Genomic DNA, 23,036 nt, shown 5'->3' on the forward strand with positions numbered 1-23,036 from the left:
GAAGGCAGAAGCGGCCTGGAGGGAGAGACAGGTGGAGGCGCTGTGGGAGCCAAGGGGCAGAGAGAGCCCGAGAAGACAGGAGGTGAGAGACCATGTGCTTCAAGGGCATGTTTCTTGGAGCGTATTCTTGGAGTATCGGAATTCTGGATGGATGGAAAATATCTCAGTGGTGCTAAAAGCAAAATTCTTCCCTGAGGGGGGAAAGGGCCATGAAATTTCCTAAAAATACACAAAGTTATACACCTTCTAAAACACATCACAGAAAGTACTTCATAAAGACAGTAACAAAATCAAACACCAGCATATGTTGTTTAATTTGACGGGTCAATATTTCCCATATAAATCTGAAGCCTAAAACAAGCCCTCAGAAAAGTTCAAAGCACAGTCTGCAGTTTTAATACACAGTTTCATTATTAATGAAATTGAGCCTCTTTTCATACTTCTGTTGGCCATCTAGCTTTCCTGTGTTGTGTCTTATCTGTCCGTACTTTTTTTTGGTCTAGCATAACTCAAGATGTCTTCCAACAAATAAGACAAGTGAGCCTCCGGAGAATAATATACTAGATCGGGATCCTCTGTCACTTCTGAGTGTCAGCCTTGGTTCTTCTTTTCACTTTGTTTATGGTGGCTTATCTTACAGAACTGTTTTATTTTTTCTTTCTTAAAATATTAATGTTTATTTTTGTGAGACAGAGAGAGACAGATTATGAGCAGGGGAGGGGCAGAGGGAGAGGGAGACACAGAATCCGAAAGCAGGCTCCAGGCTCTGAGCTGTTGGCGCACAGCCTGACATGGGGGTAAAACTCATGAGCCGAAGCAGACACTTGACCAACTGAGCCGCCCAAGCGCCCCAGAAGTTTTTAATTTTAATGTGTGAAATTTGTTGATTTTTGTTTTATAGTTTGTTTTTTTCTGTGTGTGTCTTCAAGGGATTTCTCCTTGCGTATCTGAAAGATTTTTTCTAAGAGTTGTAAAGGCATGTTATTGACATTCAATTTGTGAAACTGAGATTGAGATAGAGGTAGAGATTTTATTTTTTTTCCTCAGCTCTATTTTTTCAGAAGCTCACCCTTTATCCAGTTACTTGTAACAAGACCTTTGTCCTCAAATTTTACTTTTTATTCATTCATGTTATGTGATAATATGGCATTTAAAACACTTCATCAAAGAATAGGTGATTACTAAACATCCCAAATTTAAAATAAAGGCAAAGATCTAAGGGAAAAAATAGGGTGTATAAAAAAAATGACTGAATAAGCCTTAGTTTCTTTTAAATTTTTAACATTTGTTTTGAGAGAGAGAGAGGAGAGAGAGAGAGAGACTGCGAGTGGGGGAGGGACAGAGAGAGAGACGGAGACACAGAATCTGAAGCAGATCCAGGCTCCGAGCTGTCAGCACAGAGCCTGATGTGGGGCTCGAACTCATGAACCGTGAGATCATGACCTGAGCTGAAGTCAGACACTTAACCAACTGAGCGCCCCAGGCGCCCCAGGCGCCCCAGGCTTACTTTCTTTTAAAAATACATTACTCTCCTCGCTAATAGGATGGTAGCATAGGACAAAGAACCAACTTAACAGAACTCCCTTTGGCTTGAAAAATAATGACTACATAGGACCTAATTTAAACATGAAAAAATAATGAGCACAATTATTTGAATTATAGCAACCATATAAGAACCAGGAATTAAAACTGATTTTTAAAAACCAAAGCAAAAGAATTTTTTTGATCACTAACAAGGGAACTAGGGCACCACCTCCTTCCTCACTCTGAAAATTGGCAACTAAATAGAAAAATTGAGCATCTCTCCTGCCTATATTTTAGAGAATCTAAATAGCCATAGTTGATGAAGGAAACTGAGTCTTTAAAGAATTCCAGTCAGCAACTATGGGACGAATCACAGAACTGGAAAAGTACTATTTGCACAGTTAATAGTTGGTCCAGCGAAGATCACTGAAGGATGAGATGATCTGATAAAGGACTGATGGGGGGACTTTACAACGGAGCCATCGATCTATCTCAGCCCAGGACTGAGAAGGGGACGCTGTGCCTGAACTATTCGAATAGGCCTTTCCAGATACCCTCCGATTTTCAGGACACCCATGGGACATTTTACAGGACAGCTCACCTGGAATCGTGCACAAGTTAGTGGCCCTGGGGAGGGGCAGAAGGAGAAGGCGCATGGGGAGAGACGTAATAACCAAGTGCGACGTGTGTGGATCTCCTACGGAACTGGACTAGAAGAAACCGGCCGCAAAAAGACATTTTTGAGAGAGCTGGGAAACACAGACTGGATTCAGATGACACCGAGGAATCATCGTTAATATAAGGTAATACTGAGTTTTTAGAGCTACGTATTGACATATGAGGGTGAAGTGACAAACAGTAGAGGATTTTCATTAATATGCCTCTGCCAAAAAATGAGCATTGTGGGTATTTCAAAACCCTGATAATTACCACACCTGGGCAGAATAAAGGGTTCTCGAGTCTTCCCGGTGGTTCTGTACATACTTAAACTTTTTCATAAAACAAAATAAAAACATTTGATGGGGCGCCTGGGTGGCTCAGTCGGTTAAGCGCCTGACTGCAACTCAGGTCATGATCTCACGGTTCATGGGTTTGAGCCCCGCATGAGGCTCTGTGCTGACATCTCAGAGCCTGGAGTCTGTTTCAGATCCTGTGTCTCCCTCTCTCTCTGCCCCTCCCCCACTCGTTCTCTCTCTCTCTCTCTCTCTCTCTCCAATATAAATAAACATTAACAATTTTTTAAAAAAATAAAAATAAAACATTTGAGATCCACTTATAAAGCACAATGCAGTTTGCCAAAGAAAAGGAAGATGGAAGGACCTTTTCAAAGTTTAGGAACCTGAGTTATCAGAGGACATCAGTGTTTCCTTGGAGTTTTCTGTGGAGTAGCTTTTGGCACTAATAATTCAACTTTATCATTTGCACGTGACCACAGCATCACTTTTTAACATGTGACCCTTCTCCATTTACTTACTGCAAATTGTATAGGCCCAGAAGTCCCATTCCTCGGAAATCTGTTTTAGGATCATCCCCTTGGAAACCAATTTCACACCATTGCTTAGAAATCCGAGATTCCAGTGGGGTATTAGGCTTCAGGAATTTCCATAACTGGAAGACAAGACAGAAAATTAGCCTGTTGATACAAACACAAATACTCTTTCCTCAGATTTTGTACACGATATTATTAGAAGGAACTTTACAAAGCTGAATATATGCAAATATGGTACAGTCAAAGGGTTGATTGTATTTCACTTATCTGTGGCTGCAGTTCTCAAAGTGGTCTGAGGCCCCCGGGAGGGACTCCAAGACCTTCTGAAAGGGGCTGGGAGGTGAAGACCATGTCAGAATAAAACTAATAGGTTATTCGCCTTTTCCCTCTCATCTCATGAGTATATAGTAGAATTTTCCAGAGGCTGCATGACATATGATGATGTCATTACTCTGGTGGTTATGGAAGGTGTCCTTGTATATTTTAGTGTTTTCCATCTTTCTGATTTAATTTCTGATAAAAAATAGAACTATATAGTCTCACACAAAAGGTCCCCAAAAATGTTTAAGAGAATGAAGGTGAAGGGCAAAAAGGGAAAAATGTGAAGCCATGTATTACTTAAATTATCTAAAAATTGCTATCTAACTCTATAGCAAAAATTTTTGTAGCATTATTAAGAAAAAGAAAAGTGGGCTGACTTGAGTTTCAAGTCCCCGCTATAACTGCGGGGACAGTAAACAAATGTCATCTACGGGATGAAGGAAGATCAGTCATGTTCGTGAACAAACCTCAAAATATATGACCATTTTTGAGAGTTACCAAAGGGAATTTTGATTTCAGTTATGTATTAATTGACAAATATAAACTCTAAACATTATGCTCTTCACTTCTTAAACTGGTTCTATTTTCTACGTTTTCCATTTTCTATAGAAAGACAGATTCAGCACATACTATTACTTGAAAAAGAGACCTGCAGCTGTATGAATATGTAATGCTCAAACTATTAGTTCTAATACAGAGATGGGCATAGAAGCAGATTTACTTTTTAGACTTAGTAGTATTTTACATTTTATCGTTGTTATAGACAGATAGAAATGTAAAATTTTCATTAGTATTTCAGACATAATTCAACTTTCTAAAAAATGTTTTTTATTTTTTGAGAGAGTGTGAGCAGGGGAGGGGCACAGAAAGAGGGGGACAGAGGACCCAAAGTGGGCTCTGGGCTGACAGGCCAACAGCGGATCTGACATGACCTGAGCTGACGTCGGATACTGAACCCGGCCGAGCCACCCAGGCGCTCCCATAATTCAACTCTGAAACTGCTTATTCTGTGTTACATGGATTTTAAATCTTATGGAGAACATTAATACACGAACAGCTTCCTTTATAGTAAATTGTCACATATCTGACACAGTACAGAACATAATATTCAGTGACAGGAAACACTAACCAAAAAAGGATATAATTCAAGGGATACTTTATGTGAGTAGCACAACAGAGAAATGCAGTCTCAACTGTGAGAGGGCGGTGCCTGGGCGGCTCAGCTGGTTAAGTGTCTCACTTTTGACTTTGGCTCAGGTCATGATCTCACAGTTTGTGGGATCCAGCCCTGCGTCGGGCTGCATGCTGAACCTGGAGCCTGCTTGGGATTCTCTCTCTTTCCCTCCTCTCTGCCCCTCCCCGCTCAAATAAATGAATATTTAAAAAAATAAATAAATGATGAGAAAAAATTTCAAAGGAAAGAAAGTACATCTATCATGCTTGAAAGCTAAGGAGCAAACATGGGCATAGGAAACCTTGTATCACCTAGATGAGAATTGGCCAGTGCTCTGCGTTCATCAAGACAGAAAATGTTTGAGTTCAACAAAAGAGTACTAAAAACAGAGAGAAAAGGTCTCCTTTTAAAACTCCTCTAGGAACTTACTTGGTTACTACTACGATGAAAAAAAGCAAGAACAAAAGGAAACAGTTTCTAAAGCCCATCACACTCATTTGACTAATAATTTGAAGTAATTTCAGGGCCCTATATATTTAAAAATCTCTGGTTTCACGGAGTGAGTAGAGTGAAATGGCAAACGCAAACATTTCATTTCTACAGGTAGGTCACAGACCTCATTCCTCATTGGGGGAATACATAGGTTAGGGGAATAAGAAGTTTGAATAATCAAATGCTTAATAAAGAAATTCCACTTTAATAATTTTATGTATCATGACAGATTAGACTAATGGCTAAAAAGTGTTCTTAATTATGTTCTTAATCCTATCTGCTTTAATGAGGGTCGCTTTCTCAGCTGACCAGAAATCTAAACGGAGGCAGTGGGCCTCTAGTGGGGGGAGGGGGCTCTGAGAAGTTCTGCCATCTAACGTGTGCTGTTGGGAGTGGGGTTATTACAGAGCCACCTGCCAGGGTGGGAGACCAGAGCCAGAGAGGGCGATTCCCGTGCCGGATGACGAGCTGGTGTGGAAGCCGCACTCTGAGCCACACCAGCCTCCATCACGGCCCTGGCTCTGCTTAACTCTGTTCTCTTTGCACTGAGCCTTTAACACAGCTTATGCCAGCACTTCCGGCTTGTCTCAGCTCTGCTGCGGAACAGGAAGGGCAGGCCGCCTGTGTCTCAGTTCGTAGAGCACACAACTCCTGATTTCAGCTCAGGTCACCATCTCCCGGTTCATGAGTTCGAGCCCTGCGTTGGGCTCTGCACTGACAGCTTGGATTCTCTCTCTCCCTCTCTCTCTGTCCCTCCCCCTCACGCTCGCTCTCTCTTTCTCTCTCTCTCTCTCTCAAAATAAATACTTAAACACTTTTTTAAAAAAGAAGAGCAAGGACAAGGCCATTTGTCCATTCTTTCAAGGAGAAGCCGCTTCTCACCAAGGCCACCATGGGATTATCTCTTCCCAAAAAGAGACAATCTTTTAATTCTGGGCTATATTTTTTTCTATTAGGTACATGAGTCCACCTAAAATTTTCCCTTTATTATTTATGTGGTTTAGCAAATGTTTAATAGAAATTTTCATTTGAATAACTCATATGGACAGTGCTATATGAACATAAGGTGATATTATTCATTTTCATCTCTGCCTATGTTTAAATGATCCTAAAATCCAGATTTTTTTTTTAATACTTTAAGACTCCAGGCATAAGCACTGATGATGGTCTCCCACGTTTACAAACCAAAGCACTTAAACAATATGGCTAATAGATAGCCTGATTGAGCTTCTTAATCAGGGGGTGGCAAACTTTGTCTGTAAAGGGCCAGGTACTAAATATTTTAGGCTTTGGTGGCCGTGTGCTCACCGCTCCAGTTACTTAACTCTGCCATTGCAGTACAACAGCACTACACACATCAAACTTTATTTACAAAACTGGGTGGCAGGCCAGATTTGGCCCACAGGCTTTAGTTTGCTGACTCTTGCCTTAAACAGTTTTATGAAGTAGGTGACAAGGGTATTTTTACCCATCTTAAAGATAAAGAAGCCAAGATCAGGCAGTTGAACACAAACCACGGGCCAGCTTCTGGGATAGACATGGGAACGAGGCATGGTCTCCCCTTGGGAGGCAGCAGCGCAGTAGTGTGGAGCCCTTCCTAACCATGTGAGCTTGTGAGTACTTAACTCACTTTCCTCATCTGAAAATACCTCTCACAGCTGTGAGAGGTATCTCACCACGAGGTTATTGTGACCGTTAAATGAAATGATGCTGTAAAATATTTACTGTAAAGATGAACATGTGCTAAACATTCATTGAATGTTTTATGATTACTGTTTTTATATCATACTTGGAATTTGAATAAACTGAAGAAGAGAATAAAGATCCCACTCCGAGGTGTTCTTGGGGAGACTAGAGAAGATTTCAAAACTGAATGAATAAGGATTTCCAAAAAGAGCTGGCTTTGTGGTGAGAATAGGTAATAGAGGGAACCGCATGAGCACATGCCTGGGTGTCTGGGACGGCATGGCCTCTTCCGGGTCAGCTGAATGACCGAGTGTGGCGATACAGGAGATCCAGCTTGGAGACAGAGATTGGGAAGGGTCCAGAATGCCATGTGAAGAAGCATGGGTTTTATTCTGTCAGACACAGGGAGCCTGAAGTTTTTAACCTGGGGAATAACATGACTTGACGATCCCTCCGGCAGTATTTTAAAAGATCGAAGGGAGGAAGCTAATACTTAGCAGCAGAATTAAAAGGCTGTTACTACAACCCAAGCTGGAGATGATGCTAGAATAAGCTGGTGGGCACGGAAAACATTTAAGGGCTATTTTGAGGGATCTGTATGGATAAGGTGTAGTGATTTTTGTAGATGCATACATAGTGTCTCCCAAGTTCAGTTGCAAGCCACTTGCGGGTGAAAAAGATGCCTTTCCTCAAAGTGCCTGGCACGGTAGTGGGCGGTCCTGGCTTTCTATCTTACTGGCTGTATGGATCAGAGTCTGGACTGAAATGCTTGTAGTTCACTCAGCTGTAAAGATACCAACCATCACCTTGCTTACCTCTTACAGCTGGGACAGTAAAAAACCACAAAATCAAATCATGCCCACAGATAAATGGCATGTCATAAGAGTTCGTGACTCTTAGTATCTAATGAACCACAGTCATTCATGCATTCACCGTATTTGTTGAAAACCTATGTTCCGGCACACACACAACACACCAGCTAAGACACAGCACAGCAGCACCCAGATGGCGGGCTCTGACGGCACCTCGGTGCCCCGAGGGCCCTTCAGCTGCGGTGGCCACTCTGTCGGTCCGTCCTCTTGTTTCTCTTTCATTCACCTCTTGCTTCTCACCTTGAGGTCATTGTAATTGAACTTGACTACTTCTACCAGAACACAGAATGAAAACGGCAAGAAAAGGAAATGAAGTTTATGTAGCCCGGTAGGTTAGGTCAATTTAAGCAGAGCAGGAAGGGAAGAAGAAAAACTACTGCACAGAATGAGGCTTCTTTAAGTTTGAGGGATTCACCTGAGAGGGAGCACGAATTAGCAGAGACAAGGGACTCATCTGCTTACGTATTACACACACAAGACACGGCAGGATACATTCTTAAAATTACGGCTCCTGGTGACGTTTCTCAATTCAATAAAGCTAAGGCAGCTAAGCAAATGTTTTCTTCCAATTTCATTAGCGTCTCTTTGTATTCTAGCAAAGACAAGGAAGCACTCTGTCCCAAAAGCATCTGTTTTCAGGAGTGAATTGAGAAAATATTTTAGATGAATAGTTCTGAAGATCAGTCTTAATTTCTTAAGCTCCAAATTCAGTGTTGAGGTCAAGTTTTAGTGGCCTTTCATAAGGCACCATCAGATCATATAAGATTTTTAAGGTTTTGTTTCGACAGCCAGAAGTACTTATGACTGTATATTGTTCTTGTAACAGTTTTAATAAACCAGATATAAACCTTAACCTCCTCTTCTAATACTCTCCAAGTTGCATGAATAAATAATCAGCAATAAGATCTTAGGTAATTTCCCAAGAGGGCTATTGCCGAAGCAGAAACCAACTTCATCTTCTTTGATGTCTATTAAAAGTCATAGATGGAAATCCCAGGCCAGCCTTGGACAAGCTCTATTTCCCTTCCTGGCTTTCAATACAGCTCAACAGCCTAAACGCGAGCCAGGAGCCAGACACGCGAGCTCAAAGAAATCACTTCTCATGTTCTCTGATTACAAAAAAAAAAAAAAAAAAAAAGACTACATTTAACTTCTCCCATGAGTTTTCTCGTGAACACTTTACCTCCCACATCTGAACCAGCAAGAAAAGTAGGCTTTAGCAACCAGGCACGGTGCCCACGTCTTCTGCATCTTTGTACCCTCCCATCCGAGCGGCGTCTGGCACTTAGCAGGTGCTTGGCGGACGGCAGCTGACCTAAGCAGAGGACTGAAATGTGTTTGAGGTCTAACCTTTAACAGCATTTCTTCATGCTGGGGGTTCTCAGAATCATAGGGTTCTCTGCGCAGCTTTTCCACATCTGCAATAAGGTTTCTGTAGCCGACAATTTGCAGGAGGCAAGCCTGAAGAGAGATTCCCAACCTGAGGTGTTCAAGAACAGAAGAAACGTGTGTGAGGAAAAACAAAACAGATATTCTAGCATTTTGTTCACTGGTGTGTGCACAATAGGACTTTTCATATTCATATAATATTGAGGAAATTATCACATGGGATATATTTATTCATTTGTTTTCTTCAAATTTCTGTTTAAATTCTAGCTAGTTAGCATACCGTGCAGGATGGGTTTCAGGAGTAGATTTCAGGGATTCATCACTTACATACAACACCCAGTGCATAACAAGTGCCTCCTTAGTACCCATCACCTGTCTAGCCCATCTCCCCGCCCCCCCCCCATCAGCCCTCNTTTCTTTCTCTTTATTTTCCTTTCTTTCTGTGGACATAAAGCCATATTTAGTTTATTTAGAAAAATAAAGGAATGTAGCATTTCCTGTGCTGGACCACTTCTTACTTGGGTAGAAGCACAGTTTACTGAAGTTCCACGTGGACAGACAGTTGGAGAACTTGGCTAAAAATTACCTCTCATCCTAGTCATTTCTTAAGACAAGTTGCAACAATCTGGCTTAATAAACAAGGGAATTCTTTTTGCAGGTGACTTACGTAAGATGTAGAAAATACAGGTGATAATGAGTTCTTAGGGATCCATTAGTTCCCCGCCCCCTCCCCCCATGGCTGTATCAGAAGCACCTCACTTGATAAGAGAGAGACAGAGAGAGATAGCCTTCAAGGGTAAGAAATTTCACAACAACAACAACACGAAACAAGAGAAGTGCCTCTGCTTGGGAGCGTCCCTGACAGATGAGGCAACACCAAGAAGAGCTGACTACTTTACAAAGTTTCCTGCTCCGTTCGGACTCGCTCTTTGTCTGAAGCCTTTTTTTCACGCTGAAACAAAATGTGTGTTCCTTATTACCAGGTGGTTCAAACTTTGTTCTCTGAGCAAATTTATTTCCAACCTTCCCCTGCCATGACTTTATTTTAAGATAGAGATTCCCTCTTCTGGTCTGATCTTCAGTGCTTAAAAAAAAAAAAAAAAAAGCCTTATTCTTTCAGTTCCCTCTCAGGGGACATGGTTTTCACAGGTTTTACTGTCTTGCACACTCTTCTCTGAGTGGACCCTGTTTGAATAACGGCCCCCTTAAAACATATCACCCGGACAGAAAACAGCGTGGCAAGTGTGATACACAGAGGTTCACTAACTACTTCCTGTGATCACAACACAGCAGAGGAAACAGGGTCTCCTTAAGTAGTCACAGAACACCTTATCCAACAGGTGGCTGATCCTCGGTCATACACACTACTGTCATGCAGATTATTCTCCTGTGCTTGTTTGATGACATTTTTAAATGTAAAGGTAGGATTTCACACTTACCTAGTCCTGTTAAGTTTCTTTACAATCATTCACTTTTGTGGCTTAACGATCATTGAACATTGGCAATTTCATATGATTCCACCCAGTTACTGTCCAATACGCTCCTGCTCCTAAATCGCACACTAAACTTGAGCATGTTTGTTGTGGTGGTTCATATAATCATGATCATCTTTTTTTTTTTTTTTTTTTTTTTTTAAAATGAGATGTTTCTAGGTTAAGTCTAATACTGGGAGCCACAGAGAACTATGCGTCTTAGAATGGCATACCTATTCCACACTTGGAGTGCAGGGTCACATAACCCAAATACAGAACTTAAATAAAAACGGAATGTTCAGTGAAATGGCCGTTATAATTATTTGTTACCATAGCACCAAAAAACCGAATCAGATTTAAATTCAGGAAAAGGGCACGGTGGCACTGGTCACCCAGAGAATCGGTGTAGGCCTGACAGGAGAGTTAACTTTGAAGAAGAGAGCAAGAGAAGTGAAACAGGATGGAACACAAGGAGCCGATTACATTGGAGTCGTTTTTCAACTTGAAAAAAATGTAATAAAACAAAATGTGGTTAAAATTACAAAAGCAACCCAAGTGCCCACTGGTAGATGGAGGGATAAAGAACAGATGGGATATAGACAGTGGAGTATCACTCAGCCATAAAAAGGATGAGGCCTTGCCATTTGCAACAACACTGATGCATCTAGAGAGTAAAATGCTAAGTGAAATGGAGCGGGACGCCTGGGCGGCTCAGTTGGTTAAGCATCGTACTCCTGATCTCAGCTTGGGTCATGATCTCACAGTTCATGGGGCTGAGCCCATGTCAGGCTCTGCACTAAAAGTGTGGAGGCTTCTTGGGACTTTCTCTTTCTCTGCTCCTCCCCTGCTTTCTCTCTCAGAATAAATAAGTAAACTTAAAAAAGTCAGAGAAAGACAAATACCATATGATTTCACTCATATACGGAATTTAAGAAAACCAAAGGGAAGAAAAGAGACCAACCAAAAAATGTACACCTGAAACTGATATGATATTGTATGTTAAGTGCACTGGAATTAAAATAAAAGAAGAAGTGTCGTTAACAGTAGTAACGGCTTGACAAATTATAAAATATGTCCCTCAGCCTTCTCGATTTCCTGATTGTTTCCAGAAATTTAATTTCAAAAAATCACATTTTGTCGTGTCAGTGTAGAAAAAAGTTGAAGTTCATATTGAGATATAAAAACATACATAGGCTACTGCCTATAAGGGTTTTTCCCCCCTAAAGGAAATCAAAGGAATAGATGGTAAGGAAATGCTTCTTGAATGAAACATAACTTTCATAGAAGACACAGAAAAGATTTGCTATTAAATCTAACCCAATCTGCAGATATGGTTGTGAGTCTCATATATCCCTCATGCCCAACTGCACTCTTAAATTTTTGGCTCCACTTAGTTTAATACGAATTGCCTTCTTATCACCTTCCCAAAGAAATAAAATATGTGTCAGAGGTTTCAAAAAGACATTTGCTGTAAATTAAATCACCCTTAATGACTGAATAAGGAACAGACAGCTAATGAGCTGGAGTGTCTGCGGAAGAATGCCATGGAGACCATGTGGAGATGGAGTTTTGTGATGAGCCCCAATTAGGCCCCAGAATCCCTCCAAGAGACAGACCTATGCAGAGCGCTCTCTGATACCCTTCAACCACAGCTCCCCACCTCTGGCAATTAAAAGCCTTTCTCAGCAATAACATGTAAAATTTCGCCTATCACATCTAAAAGACAGGTTGATTGCTACCTACCTAAACTGTCTCTAAATATATCTGCACCAGGATTTATCCTACCCAACATCCTAAGCCCCAAATTTCACTGAAAAGTTCCTGTACCCGATGGAAAATATAAAGCTAATTTTAAACATCACATACAATGCCAAATGCATTTTAATATTTCCAAGACGAGATGACTAAATCACAAAGTTTTAAAGCCTTCATATAAAAACTATCTATCACTCCTACACATGCCAGTCTCCTTGACAAGCATGTAGGAACCATCTCCAATGTTATCAGTCTGTCATAAACTGTAGGGACAGTTTTGATGGAGCATAATCCGCTGAGGCACATTTACAAGGTGAACGTTTACTGTTCATGTAAAATAGGTGTCGCACAGAGCGATTGTTGCTAAATGGGCTCCCTTGATTTCATGTTCTGATAGGGCATCCATCAGATTTCTCACATTCATGGCATTTCAGAAGCATAAGCAGAAATCATGACAAAAGTACAGAGTTGCTGCTATTTACAAGTATGAAAAAGGTACATTTTTTCGTTTTTCTTCATCTGAAAGTCAAAACCATTGCAGATGATTGTGGGGTGGGGGCGGAGAGAGGGAGAGCACGCCAGCGAGCTCAGCTCTACAGAAAAACGAAATGCATGCCTTGCGCTCTGGGTTTACATCATAAATACATTCTTACTGTGGGTTTATGTCGGGGTTAATTTTTTTCAGTTCCATGATGTCTTCTATAGTTTTTTCAATAGCATCAGGGTGAACACTCACGGATGTCTGCAGCAGCTGGAAAACACGTTTCAGTCAGTTCCCTTGTCACGAGCACCAGTGGCTTAAGTAGGGTCTGTTTAGATGGGGGCCTTCAAGTATTTGCCTAGAACTTCTAAATGAGAGTAAACTAGAACTAAACTAAGAGCAAAAACTGATTTAGTATTTGAATTCTAGAAAATTAGACAATTAGACATTTTCAAAATAGGGGTAGTGCAACTTTCCTGATTAAGATAATTAACACAAAAGAGAAATATGTGGGTTTTTTTACTGTTTTAATTTTTTTAAGACACTTATTATTGAAATATTCTATTTTATTTTTCCGACCCAGTATACATGGCCCCCGTTTTTGATGGGCAGTATGCCTATGAGTGAGTGAAGTACACGGAGGATATAGTCTTACAGACGTCAAGCTAAATAATAACATTCAAGAATCTTGGGGGAAAAAAACAATTTTTCTCTCTTCTGTGGATGCTTAACTGTATGTTATGAAAGCTAGCATAGTGACTTCTCCGATTTTCTTGGGAAATTTTGAGTATAAAGTTAAGTGATTTGGGGCATCTGGGTGGCTCAGTCAGTTAACATTCTGATTCTTGGTTTTGGCTTGGTCGTGATCTCATGTTTCATGAGTTCAAGGCCCACATCAGGCTCTGCGTTGACAGTGCGGAGCCTACTTGGGATTCTCTCTCTCCCTCTTGCTTGGCCCCTCCCCTGCTCATGCTCGCTCTATCTCTTTCTCAAAAAATAAACTTTTTTTTTTAAAACAAGGACTAATTCAACAGTGAAGTAATAACTGCATCATAAATCTGTCTAGAAATTCACATATAGTGGCTGCTCTCGTGTCATCAAGAGTGTAGTGACTTGTTAATGGGCAAACAAGTCTTTCTTCTCAGTTTGCATTGCTGTTGGTAGATATGTGTTTGTTAAAATGTGTATTTTTTGGTGATGGAGGTAAGCCTCCAAGTGAAAATCTGTTGAAAAATACAGAAACAGTTTTACTTACCTTACTTTTTGAATCCCTCAGTGATGTTTCTGTAAAAGTGACAATAAAAAAGCCATGAAAAACTATCATTTACAAGTGGCTTAAAATTACTAAAAACAGGGGTACCTAAGTGGCTCAGTCACTTAAGGATCTAACTCTTGACTTTGGCGCAGGTCGTGATCTCATAGTAATGAGATCAAGCCCCTCATCAGGCTCTGCATGGGGCATGGAGCCTTCTTGGGATTCTCTCTCTCTCTTCCTCTCCCTCTGCCCCTCCCCTCTGCATGTGTGTGTGCTCTCGCTCTTCCTCTCTCTAAAAAGAAATTACTGTACACAAATACAACACGCTGCACTCACAAATCCCATCAAGCTTACACTTTTGCTCACTTTTTTGTTTCATGCTTACCGATTTTCATGGTTCTAGAAGCCCCAGGCTTGGTATTGTAACAGATCCGTTGCAATTCACATCTTCCAGTCAGCTTCCTCATTACAAATTTTAGGCAGCGCCACAAAAATTTACAGTAAAAATACAGGCACACCTGGAACAACATTCTGTCAAAGACAAAAGACAGCACCCTTCCAATAGAACTCTGGAAGAGAACAGAAGGCAGCCACCACCAGCAGGAAAAGCCCAGAAGAAAATCAGCCATTAGCCTTCTAGGTTTACAAGCATATTTCACTGTCCTAATCCCGTGTATTGTACTTGGCGCAGCTACAAAACCCATGGCTGGAGGGAAGCGCACGGCCTGTGAGGCCGCACTTTCTATGCGGGCAGCCCCAGGACGCCCTGTACTCCATCTGGTTAAGTTCGATACTCCAGAAACTGAGGGGGACACGCAGCCAAGAATCCTTTCTTTTCCTACCTTTGCCTGACAACCTCATGAAAACGAATCGGTACTGTGTGCACAGTCCATCTGTGTTTTGGAGTTGTCTCTGGTGCAGCCACGGGGAGGGTCGAGCGTGGCCGCGCCCGCCTCCTGCCTGTGTGGACAGCCGCGCGGCTGGCCCTGCCCCAGCCCCCCTCACTGCCTGGTTTGACTCTTCCTCCGCTCTCCTTCCTTTCCCCTCCTCTCTGCTTTCCACTACCTTGAGGACTTGGTTGTGCCACCTGCCTTCTCTGCTGGTGCTTCTTGGACTTGCCAGAAGGCACGTTCATTGAACAAGTCGGTTGACTTCAGTTCGTCGGCATTCTCTGGTTTAAAACTTCCCCTAACTCCACCTCTTGACAAGCTCGTTCCTGGCTGGGGCTAAACAGAGTTTTCCTCATAGCACTCCAGCAATTCCTCAACAAACCAGAAGTGTCTAGTCGTCTACTTCCGTCTCTGGCACATGTGGATTTGTGTTTTATGCTGACTTTTATTTTTAATTTTTTTAATGTTTATTTATTTTTGACACAAAGAGAGTGAGACAGAGTGTGAGTGGTATAGGGGCAGAGAGAGAGGGAGACACAGGATCCAAAGCAGACTCCAGGCTCCGAGCTGTCAGCACAGAGCCCGACGTGGGGCTCAAACTCATGAACCATGAGATTATGACCCGAGATGAAGCTGGATGCTTAACCAGCTGAGCCACCCAGGCACACCTTTTTTTATTTTTAATATGTGAATGTCTGCTACTTCGTGGTACTGTTTGGAGTCTCAAAATGACTCAAGCTACAGAGTTAAAGAGGACTTCTCTCCCAGGAACTTATTTTCAACCTCTCTCTGCATACCATGCATTCCCAGGAGGCAGAATTATTTATAGAACTTCCTATCAGTGTCATTTCTAAATGATGTTTCTTTTTCTCAAATGTTCATTGTTTGCCTCTAGCTATATCAGAGGTGCTCCAGGGTCACGCAGATGAATGAGAGTCGTTAACTAATAACCTTAGTGATTTTGTGATCCATCTGTGAATATGAACCAACACCTTGATTATGTTCCTTTGCTTAACTGCTCTGGCTCTAATGTCTTCAACAGCCTGTGTTAAAAATAAACATTCTAATAGGCTAATTTGTACAAGGGCGTGGAATCTGTATCGTATAAATGCATAGGGAATGGAGGAAACAGTAAGTAACCAAACCGCTACAATAAGACAACACAGTGGAATCCTTCGTAGGTAATGGAATTATAGTCTAGGATATCTCATACCATGAGAAAATGTCGTAATATGCTTACCAAATAGGAAAAATTAGGAAGAAACTTACATGAAATCATCGACTTTATATTTTAGAAAAATCTAATAGTGGGGCGCCTGGGTGGCTGAGTCAGTACAGATTGGGAATTCTAGCCCTGTATTGGGCTCTGTGCTGATGGTGCAGAGCCTGCTTGAGATTCTGTCTCTCCTCCTCTCTGCCTCCTCTGCTTGTGCTCTCTGTCAAAATAACTAAACCTAAAGATTAACAGAAAAAAGAAACAAAAATGGAAACTGTTAAAAAAAAAATCTAATGGTGATGTATGAACAAGGAGAAAAAGACACTGGATACACAAAAATGTTAACAGTGGTATTACTGGGTAAAGGAGTTATGGTCACTTTTTATTTTCAATTTTAACTAAGTATATGTTCCTTTTTTTGTATAAGTACATTTTTCTTTATTTAAGAAAAAAGGTTATAACAGTTAAAATGTATAAATGATCACCAAAAGCCATTACAAAAGGGTATATAAGATTTCTCTGTGAAGTCAGTTAGCCTCTGCTGAAATATTAAAAAATGGATTTACTACCTCATAAAGTCTGAAATTCAATTGTTTTAGTCAAATATATCCTAAGACTATTAAGATAAAAAAAAAAAAGGTAACCTAAATATAAATTTAGTGGAACATCTTAATTAGATGCATGAGAAATTTTATGAAACGTCAGTTTTCTCTCTTGGAAAAGAAATTTCCACTTTCCCAACTACTAGATAGCTATGCCAGAAGACACTGGCCACCGGCCAGCTCGTCTTCGTATTACTGGTCGGCTCTATTCCCGTGACCAAGTCAAGGATAAAAGCTTCCCATGATCGGACCTTCCGGGGCCCGCGGAGCTTGCCTCCAGCACGTGGGCCGGCTCCTCAGATGAAGCCTCAAAGTCCGTGAGTCAGGACTGCGCGACCGTCAGGTTGTTGTGGGACAGAAGGTTCTGATTAGTAAGGGGCACCTCTGTATTTACTTAGGATGCGCGGCACCAGCCACGGTGTAGCTGAAATTAAACTACAGAGTTGCCCCCATACAACTTCGCCAACGGATCACGCAGAGGTGTGGCTTGGGGCCGCTGTGTCCCCCGCGGGGCAGGCGGTGTGCGGGCGGGCAGCCACGTCTAGCCCATCCCCGGTTCCTCCCGGTTCCTCCCACTGCTTCCTCGCACAGGAGAAGAAAACGCCTGGGGAACTATTTTGCGTTAAGGCGGCCTTAGATAAAAAGAGAGGAAAGACCTCGTATTCTGTTTGCTTTTATCTCTTCTTTTTCCCACTCGCCTGAGGTTCCCGCTGTCACAGACACGGAGACCTGGCAGACACACCCCGTGAGGGGCCGGCGGTGCCGCCTCGCGTCCCAGGCCTCGGCCCCGAGGTCTGTCCTATCCCTGTCACGCGGCCACACACCGGCGGCGCGGGTCGGGAAAGAGAAATGCCCGTCTCCACCGCGGAGTGAAATTTATACACTGCTTCCTTGCCCTTTTGTGATTTCTAGGCCAGCAGTCCTGACCATGATATTGCTTATTGAGGATATTTTTAGTTTTATTCCTCATGGGTCCAAACACCCACATTATTTCCTTAAAAGGCCAGTTTGCTATGCGAGGCACTATTTCCTTGCTATGCTATCTAGATACTGTATATTTTTTCAAGCCAGATCATCAGGTCAGACAGTGTTTTGACGGATATAATTTATTTTTCAGTTAGATCATAAGCCTAAGGCATGGTCAGAGATGGAAAGGCCAGTGCTGCCTTTTATTTTGGAAGCCGCGTTTTGACGACAAACCCAACATCCAAGCTATTTCCTCGTGAAAGGACCAGATCAGCAACGCTTCCGTACGAACATCTCGGAATGACTATTCTTCACCATCAGCTGTGGTCAGGGGCTCACTTTTTAAACTTGTGGACCTATTTAAGTCCCTAAATCATAAAGTTTATGAAAAAACTCTTGCCGGTCCAGAGGAGAATAAGCATAATTAAGTATTTTGGGAGAATATTGAGTTCGTTTGGCATGTTTACCCTGAAAAGGAAAAACATTAAGAAATGGATATTTAAATGCTTTTTAAGTTCTTCAGTGGTTGGTTTAGGAGAAAAGAGAGGAAGTTCTGTTTCTACTCTTAGAATAAGAATTCTACCCACACCCTCTCCACCATCTGAACTCTATATTCGGGGGCTTTATAATTCTGCTAGGTTTTTCCTCCTGGCCTAAATAATCAAACCAAGAAGCTTAGCTTTAATTAGGGGAATCTTTTGCTTTTTTTCTTCATAACACTGGACTGTCTTCTCAGTTGTGATGGAAGATTCTCAACTGACTACTGAAAGAATCTACTACATTTTAACAACAATAAAATTCTCAAGACTACTGGAAGAAAATACAGATTGCTAGCCCCTGTTTTTAATAGCCACATACATAGACAGCAATTTTTGTGTCTGCTTCTCTTGTTTTTCTTTAATCACAGCATTTTGAGCATGTTCCAGAGGACTTACTGTGGCTTCCTAACACCAGTGCCTTGCACAAGCACCGGGAAAAGCTGATTTAATAATGAGAACTACGTACACATGTTTTATTTCTAATATTTTCTATCACGACCGTTTATTAGTATGCTATAGAGTGACGTTTATGGTTGAGCTCACAGCGGTGTTTTTCCACAAGCCAATTATGGTCACTTTTATTGTTTCGCATTCATTCCCTAGCTTCAACCAGAATAGCCATCCAAACTAAATTATTCAAAATGGATCATATCTCTGACACCAAATAAAAGCGAACTCCTGTCTTGCGGTGCTTTGTTAGAGGAATCCACTCAGCAGCGATGGGGCCTCTGAAACAGGAGAATCACCTAGAGCCACGGAGCCCCTGCCTGCGGGGTGAGGGGTGCGGGTACCTGTGGTGCAACACTACGCCATCATCTTAAATTTGTGACTGACGTCTTCTTTTGGAATAATAGAAAAGTGGCTTATTTTGAACAGTTTCAGTGAGTTTGCTAATGAAAGTTAATTCTTGCTTGAAGAAATCCTGTAATAAATAAGAAGCACACTACTGGTGAGGGGGGACACACATAAAATAATCACAGTTCTTGGTTCAAACCCGTTTCCTCAACAAAACACTTTCCTTCATCTGAATGCACAGGGAACAACAAACCGCTCAATGTTTCCTGCAGTTCATGCATTTTCTGAAACAATGAATTTTAGAAAAATTGTTCTGTTGGGGCTCCTAACTAGGGGCACTGGCAATCGATTGGAAATTAACTTGTCAATAGGAGTTTGGCCTTAGTAAATGGGCCCCTCTCTACAATGAGCTTCCTACTAGCAAGAGAAGCTGGAGAGGACTTGATGCATGAACTGGTCATATGGAATCACAAAGAAACCATTTGTGGGCCCTTAGAGGAACAAGAGTAATCCCTCCCTTGAGCAGCAGGAGGCCCAGGATGGGCCCCCTGGTCTCTATCATCTTTATCTGAGGGGATCACGCTGCCTTTGAAAAGTAGTGAGTATGAACTTATCGTGGATTGACACTATTCCGAATTCTATGGCTATTGCAAAGGGCACTGTTTTAACTTTCCGGGGAAATTTTATCCAAGGGCGTACAGAGCAAGAGCGGACAGAGAAATAACTAAAACAATAAATAAATTCATGGCTTGTCCTTTTTTCATTTTAAAGAAAAGGAGGCATGGGCTTATCTTTATTTATTGATGACTCACTACTCTATAAAAATTTGATGCTTAAATACTTACATTTAAAAAATTTTAAGATTCAGATTTCTTGTTTTTCTGTTAGGAGAGTACTTTTATTTACTTAATACAAGGGAATCAACAAACACATTATAAATTGACATTAAAAAAGTATTTAAAAAATAAACTAAAACTATTTAAACATAATCTTAAATATAAAGTTCTGTTGTAAATAAAAATATTTTTAAAATAACAAAAATTAAACAAATCTATAGATAAAAGAAAGCCATCATCCATAATAGGCCTCAAAATCTTCTAGAGGGAGAAGGAGTGGGCCTGTTACTGTTATAGATTCACTACATAACAGAATTTTTAAAAATGCACAGTAACCACCAGGAGCAGGTTAGAGGGCTTCTCAGTGTTATGAATAAATCAATTTCTGTTGAGTTAAAGACCTAGAGTAGCTGCAGGAAAGATCTGAACTGAACCGGGAGAAAAAATGACAGATGGTCCCTGAAAAGTAGTTTACAGATAGAAAAGGAGAAGACAGCTGTGCAGAAGGGAATGTGAGTCAGGAACTTAATTTCACTGCAGGGGCGCCTGGGGGGCTCAGTCAGTTAAGTGTCTGACTTCGGCTCAGGTCATGATCTCACAGTTCGTGGGTTCGAGCCCCATGTCGGGCTGTGCTGACAGCTCAGAGCCTGGAGCCTGTTTCAGATTCTGTATCTCCTTCTCCAACCCTCCCCTGCTCACACTGTCTCTCTCTCTTTCTCTCTCTCAGAAATAAATAAAACATTAAAAAACAAAAAAGAACTTAATTTCACTGCAGATCACATGCCGTCCCTGTCCACAGAGAACGTACAGTCTGGTAAGGAAAATGACCGTAGGAACAAGACCGGCGTGATTGATAGATCTATCGGAGAAATCGCCCAGAGTGTTAGAGAGGCAGAGGAGAGAAAGTACCTTCCTCTGAGACAGGATGGGAGAGCCCACCCCCGCTGACCTGATCGTCCTGATAAGAAGGCAGAAACAACTGGGAACCTGAGCAGCTTCCCCCACTTCGGAACAAAAGAGAAACATACAAGAGTTAAGGAAGTGACATCCCAACGACCACGGAGTATCCATGGCTTTCTCTGATCTTGCTCATGCTCTGGAGGACGAGCTTCATGAACAGTGAAGTGGCCGAAGCGTTGGCCTTGAAAATCTCACCCCCAGGGGCGCCTGGGTGGCTTAGTCGGTTAAGCGTCCGACTTTCGCTTAGGTCAGGATCTCGCGGTTCGTGGGTTCGAGCCCCGCGTCGGGCTCTGTGCTGACTGCCAGCTCGGAGCCTGGAGCCTGTTTCAGTCTGTGACTCCCTCTCTCTCTGACCCTCCCCTGCTCACGCTGTCTCTCTCTCTCTCTCTCCTAGAAATAAATAAAACATTTAAAAAAAAAAAAAAAAAAAGAAAATGTCACCCCCAGGAGACTGACCTGAACACCTTTCAGGCTAATATATTTCAACAAGGGTGTGGAAACAGTTGTTTACTGTTGTTGTTGCTGCTTTTTAGTGCAGGGAACAAAATAATTTAAAATATGTGTAGATGTACATATGTGTGTGTTCTTGTGTGTACACGTGCATATGTGTGCATGCGTATTTATGTATATACGTGTATGGTAACATGCGTGCGTGTTGGTGATGACATCCCTTCTTATATGTGACCTCTGTGCGCATGTGCCTCATCTCCCTGGCAAGCGGTACGTTCCTTTGGAGCAGGGGTCACCTCATGTTCTCTACCGTATCCCCCACAACACCTCACCGCAGGCACATATGAGGAGGTAGCAGGATGCAGAAATTTAATAATGAGAAATAGCTTTGAGGTCACGTGAACCTCGTTCAAATACCTGTGTGCCCCTGGGTGAGTTACTTGACTTTGCAAAGCCTTCTTGCCCTGCTCCGTACTATGGGATAATGATTCGTACTTTTATTTTAATTGTAATAAAGAGAAAGTAAGAATTTAAAATGTGGTACAGTGCTGGAATTATTAGCAGAAGGTGCTCACTAAATGAGTCAGTGGACTGAGATACTATTAATCAAGTGTGAATGACTTAAAATACCAATTTACAGGTATTTTTTGCTAATTGGAGCCTTTATGTACCCAATGACAGCAGCAAAATACTTTTCGTGCCCCTCAATTGCTTTACAGCCAGGACTTGGGTGCAAGTTTGTTTTATTTCACAAAATTTCTCCCACAAAGGTGGGAGTGTGGCAGATAGTTTCTTTCCCTCTCTTCTTCCCAGGGAAGGAAGGTACGCAGTGAAGTCTGCGGCCAAGAAAGTGAGATCCTAAGGCTGGGATAGTTGGAAGCAATTATTCATATGGGGTGACTTAAAAGATTCGCTTGGGGCACCTGGGTGGCTCAGTCAGTTAAGCATCTGATTTCGGCTCAGGTCAGATCCCACGGTTTGTGAGATCAAGCCCACGTTGGACTCTGTGCTGACAGTTCGGAGCCTGCTTGGGATTCTCTCTCTTCCTCTCTCTCTGCTCCTCCCCTCCCTCAAAATAAATAGAAGATTCTTCTTGTTAGAAAATTTTAAAATTAATAATTTTCTGATGACTGTAAAAAAACATAATTTCAGTAACTAAATCCTAGCATGGGAAAAGATCTTACTACAAATGTTAAGCCATCCCTGTTATATGTATCACTTAATTAAAATTCATAACATATGTAAACTAAACTAAACTTCAGTTCTGTTTGGGGCTCAGAAAGTGCCCCCCTCTTTTTCTGATCACACATAAACACACTTTCTTCTCCATTTTATCTTTGTATTTTTTAAATGCAGACCATGGCTAAAGGTCATTGAGTGACCATGGGCCACTTATCCAGTATCCTGTGTCTACTCTTAATTTAATTTAAAATACACCCTTCAGCTTAGTATAGTAATCCTGTAGCATTTATTTCTAATATATAATTTTTTATTCAAGTATTTTCTCTACTCTGTTATGCTCTAAATGGTACATCAATATATCTGATGGCAGCAGTGAGCTAGAAAGAGCAGAGTTGGGTACCATGTAATTTATATGTGGGTTAAAATTCAGTCTTCCCATAGCTTGGTTTAAGATTAACCCATTTCTTCTGGAGCTGTACCTGAAGTGTTTCATTCTAGAACAACTCAGAGGCTGATACATTAATCCCTATGTGGGCTTTTAAATAATGCTGGATTCTTCTCAGAATCAATTCCTTATTCTGCATAATATATTCCCGAACTCAGGAATAAATGCAATTTGTTCAGGCTATGTTTATACAACCTTCTCTTTGGTTCAAATTAAAAGATTGCAAAATCGTCCCACATCTGTGA

The 23,036-nt window shown here is 41.6% G+C and overlaps 1 protein-coding gene across 2 annotated transcripts in view; it reads right to left on the bottom strand.

Annotated features, from left to right (window-relative positions):
• ELMOD1 (ELMO domain containing 1) overlaps window positions 1-23,036 on the bottom strand; it is a 43,027-nt gene that overhangs the window by 16,010 nt on the left and 3,981 nt on the right. For both annotated transcript variants that reach the window (XM_077777456.1, XM_077777455.1), the window contains exons 2-6: window positions 14,296-14,441; window positions 13,911-13,939; window positions 12,828-12,925; window positions 8,909-9,038; window positions 2,999-3,132 (exon numbers count right to left, since the gene is read on the bottom strand). In XM_077777456.1, the coding sequence (XP_077633582.1) occupies window positions 2,999-3,132; window positions 8,909-9,038; window positions 12,828-12,925; window positions 13,911-13,939; window positions 14,296-14,441 (537 nt within the window). The remainder of the gene's footprint in view (window positions 1-2,998; window positions 3,133-8,908; window positions 9,039-12,827; window positions 12,926-13,910; window positions 13,940-14,295; window positions 14,442-23,036) is intronic.

This window comes from Crocuta crocuta, unplaced genomic scaffold (assembly GCF_008692635.1).
Source record: "Crocuta crocuta isolate KB4526 unplaced genomic scaffold, BGI_CrCroc_1.0 scaffold278, whole genome shotgun sequence".
Classification (NCBI taxonomy): domain Eukaryota; kingdom Metazoa; phylum Chordata; class Mammalia; order Carnivora; family Hyaenidae; genus Crocuta; species Crocuta crocuta.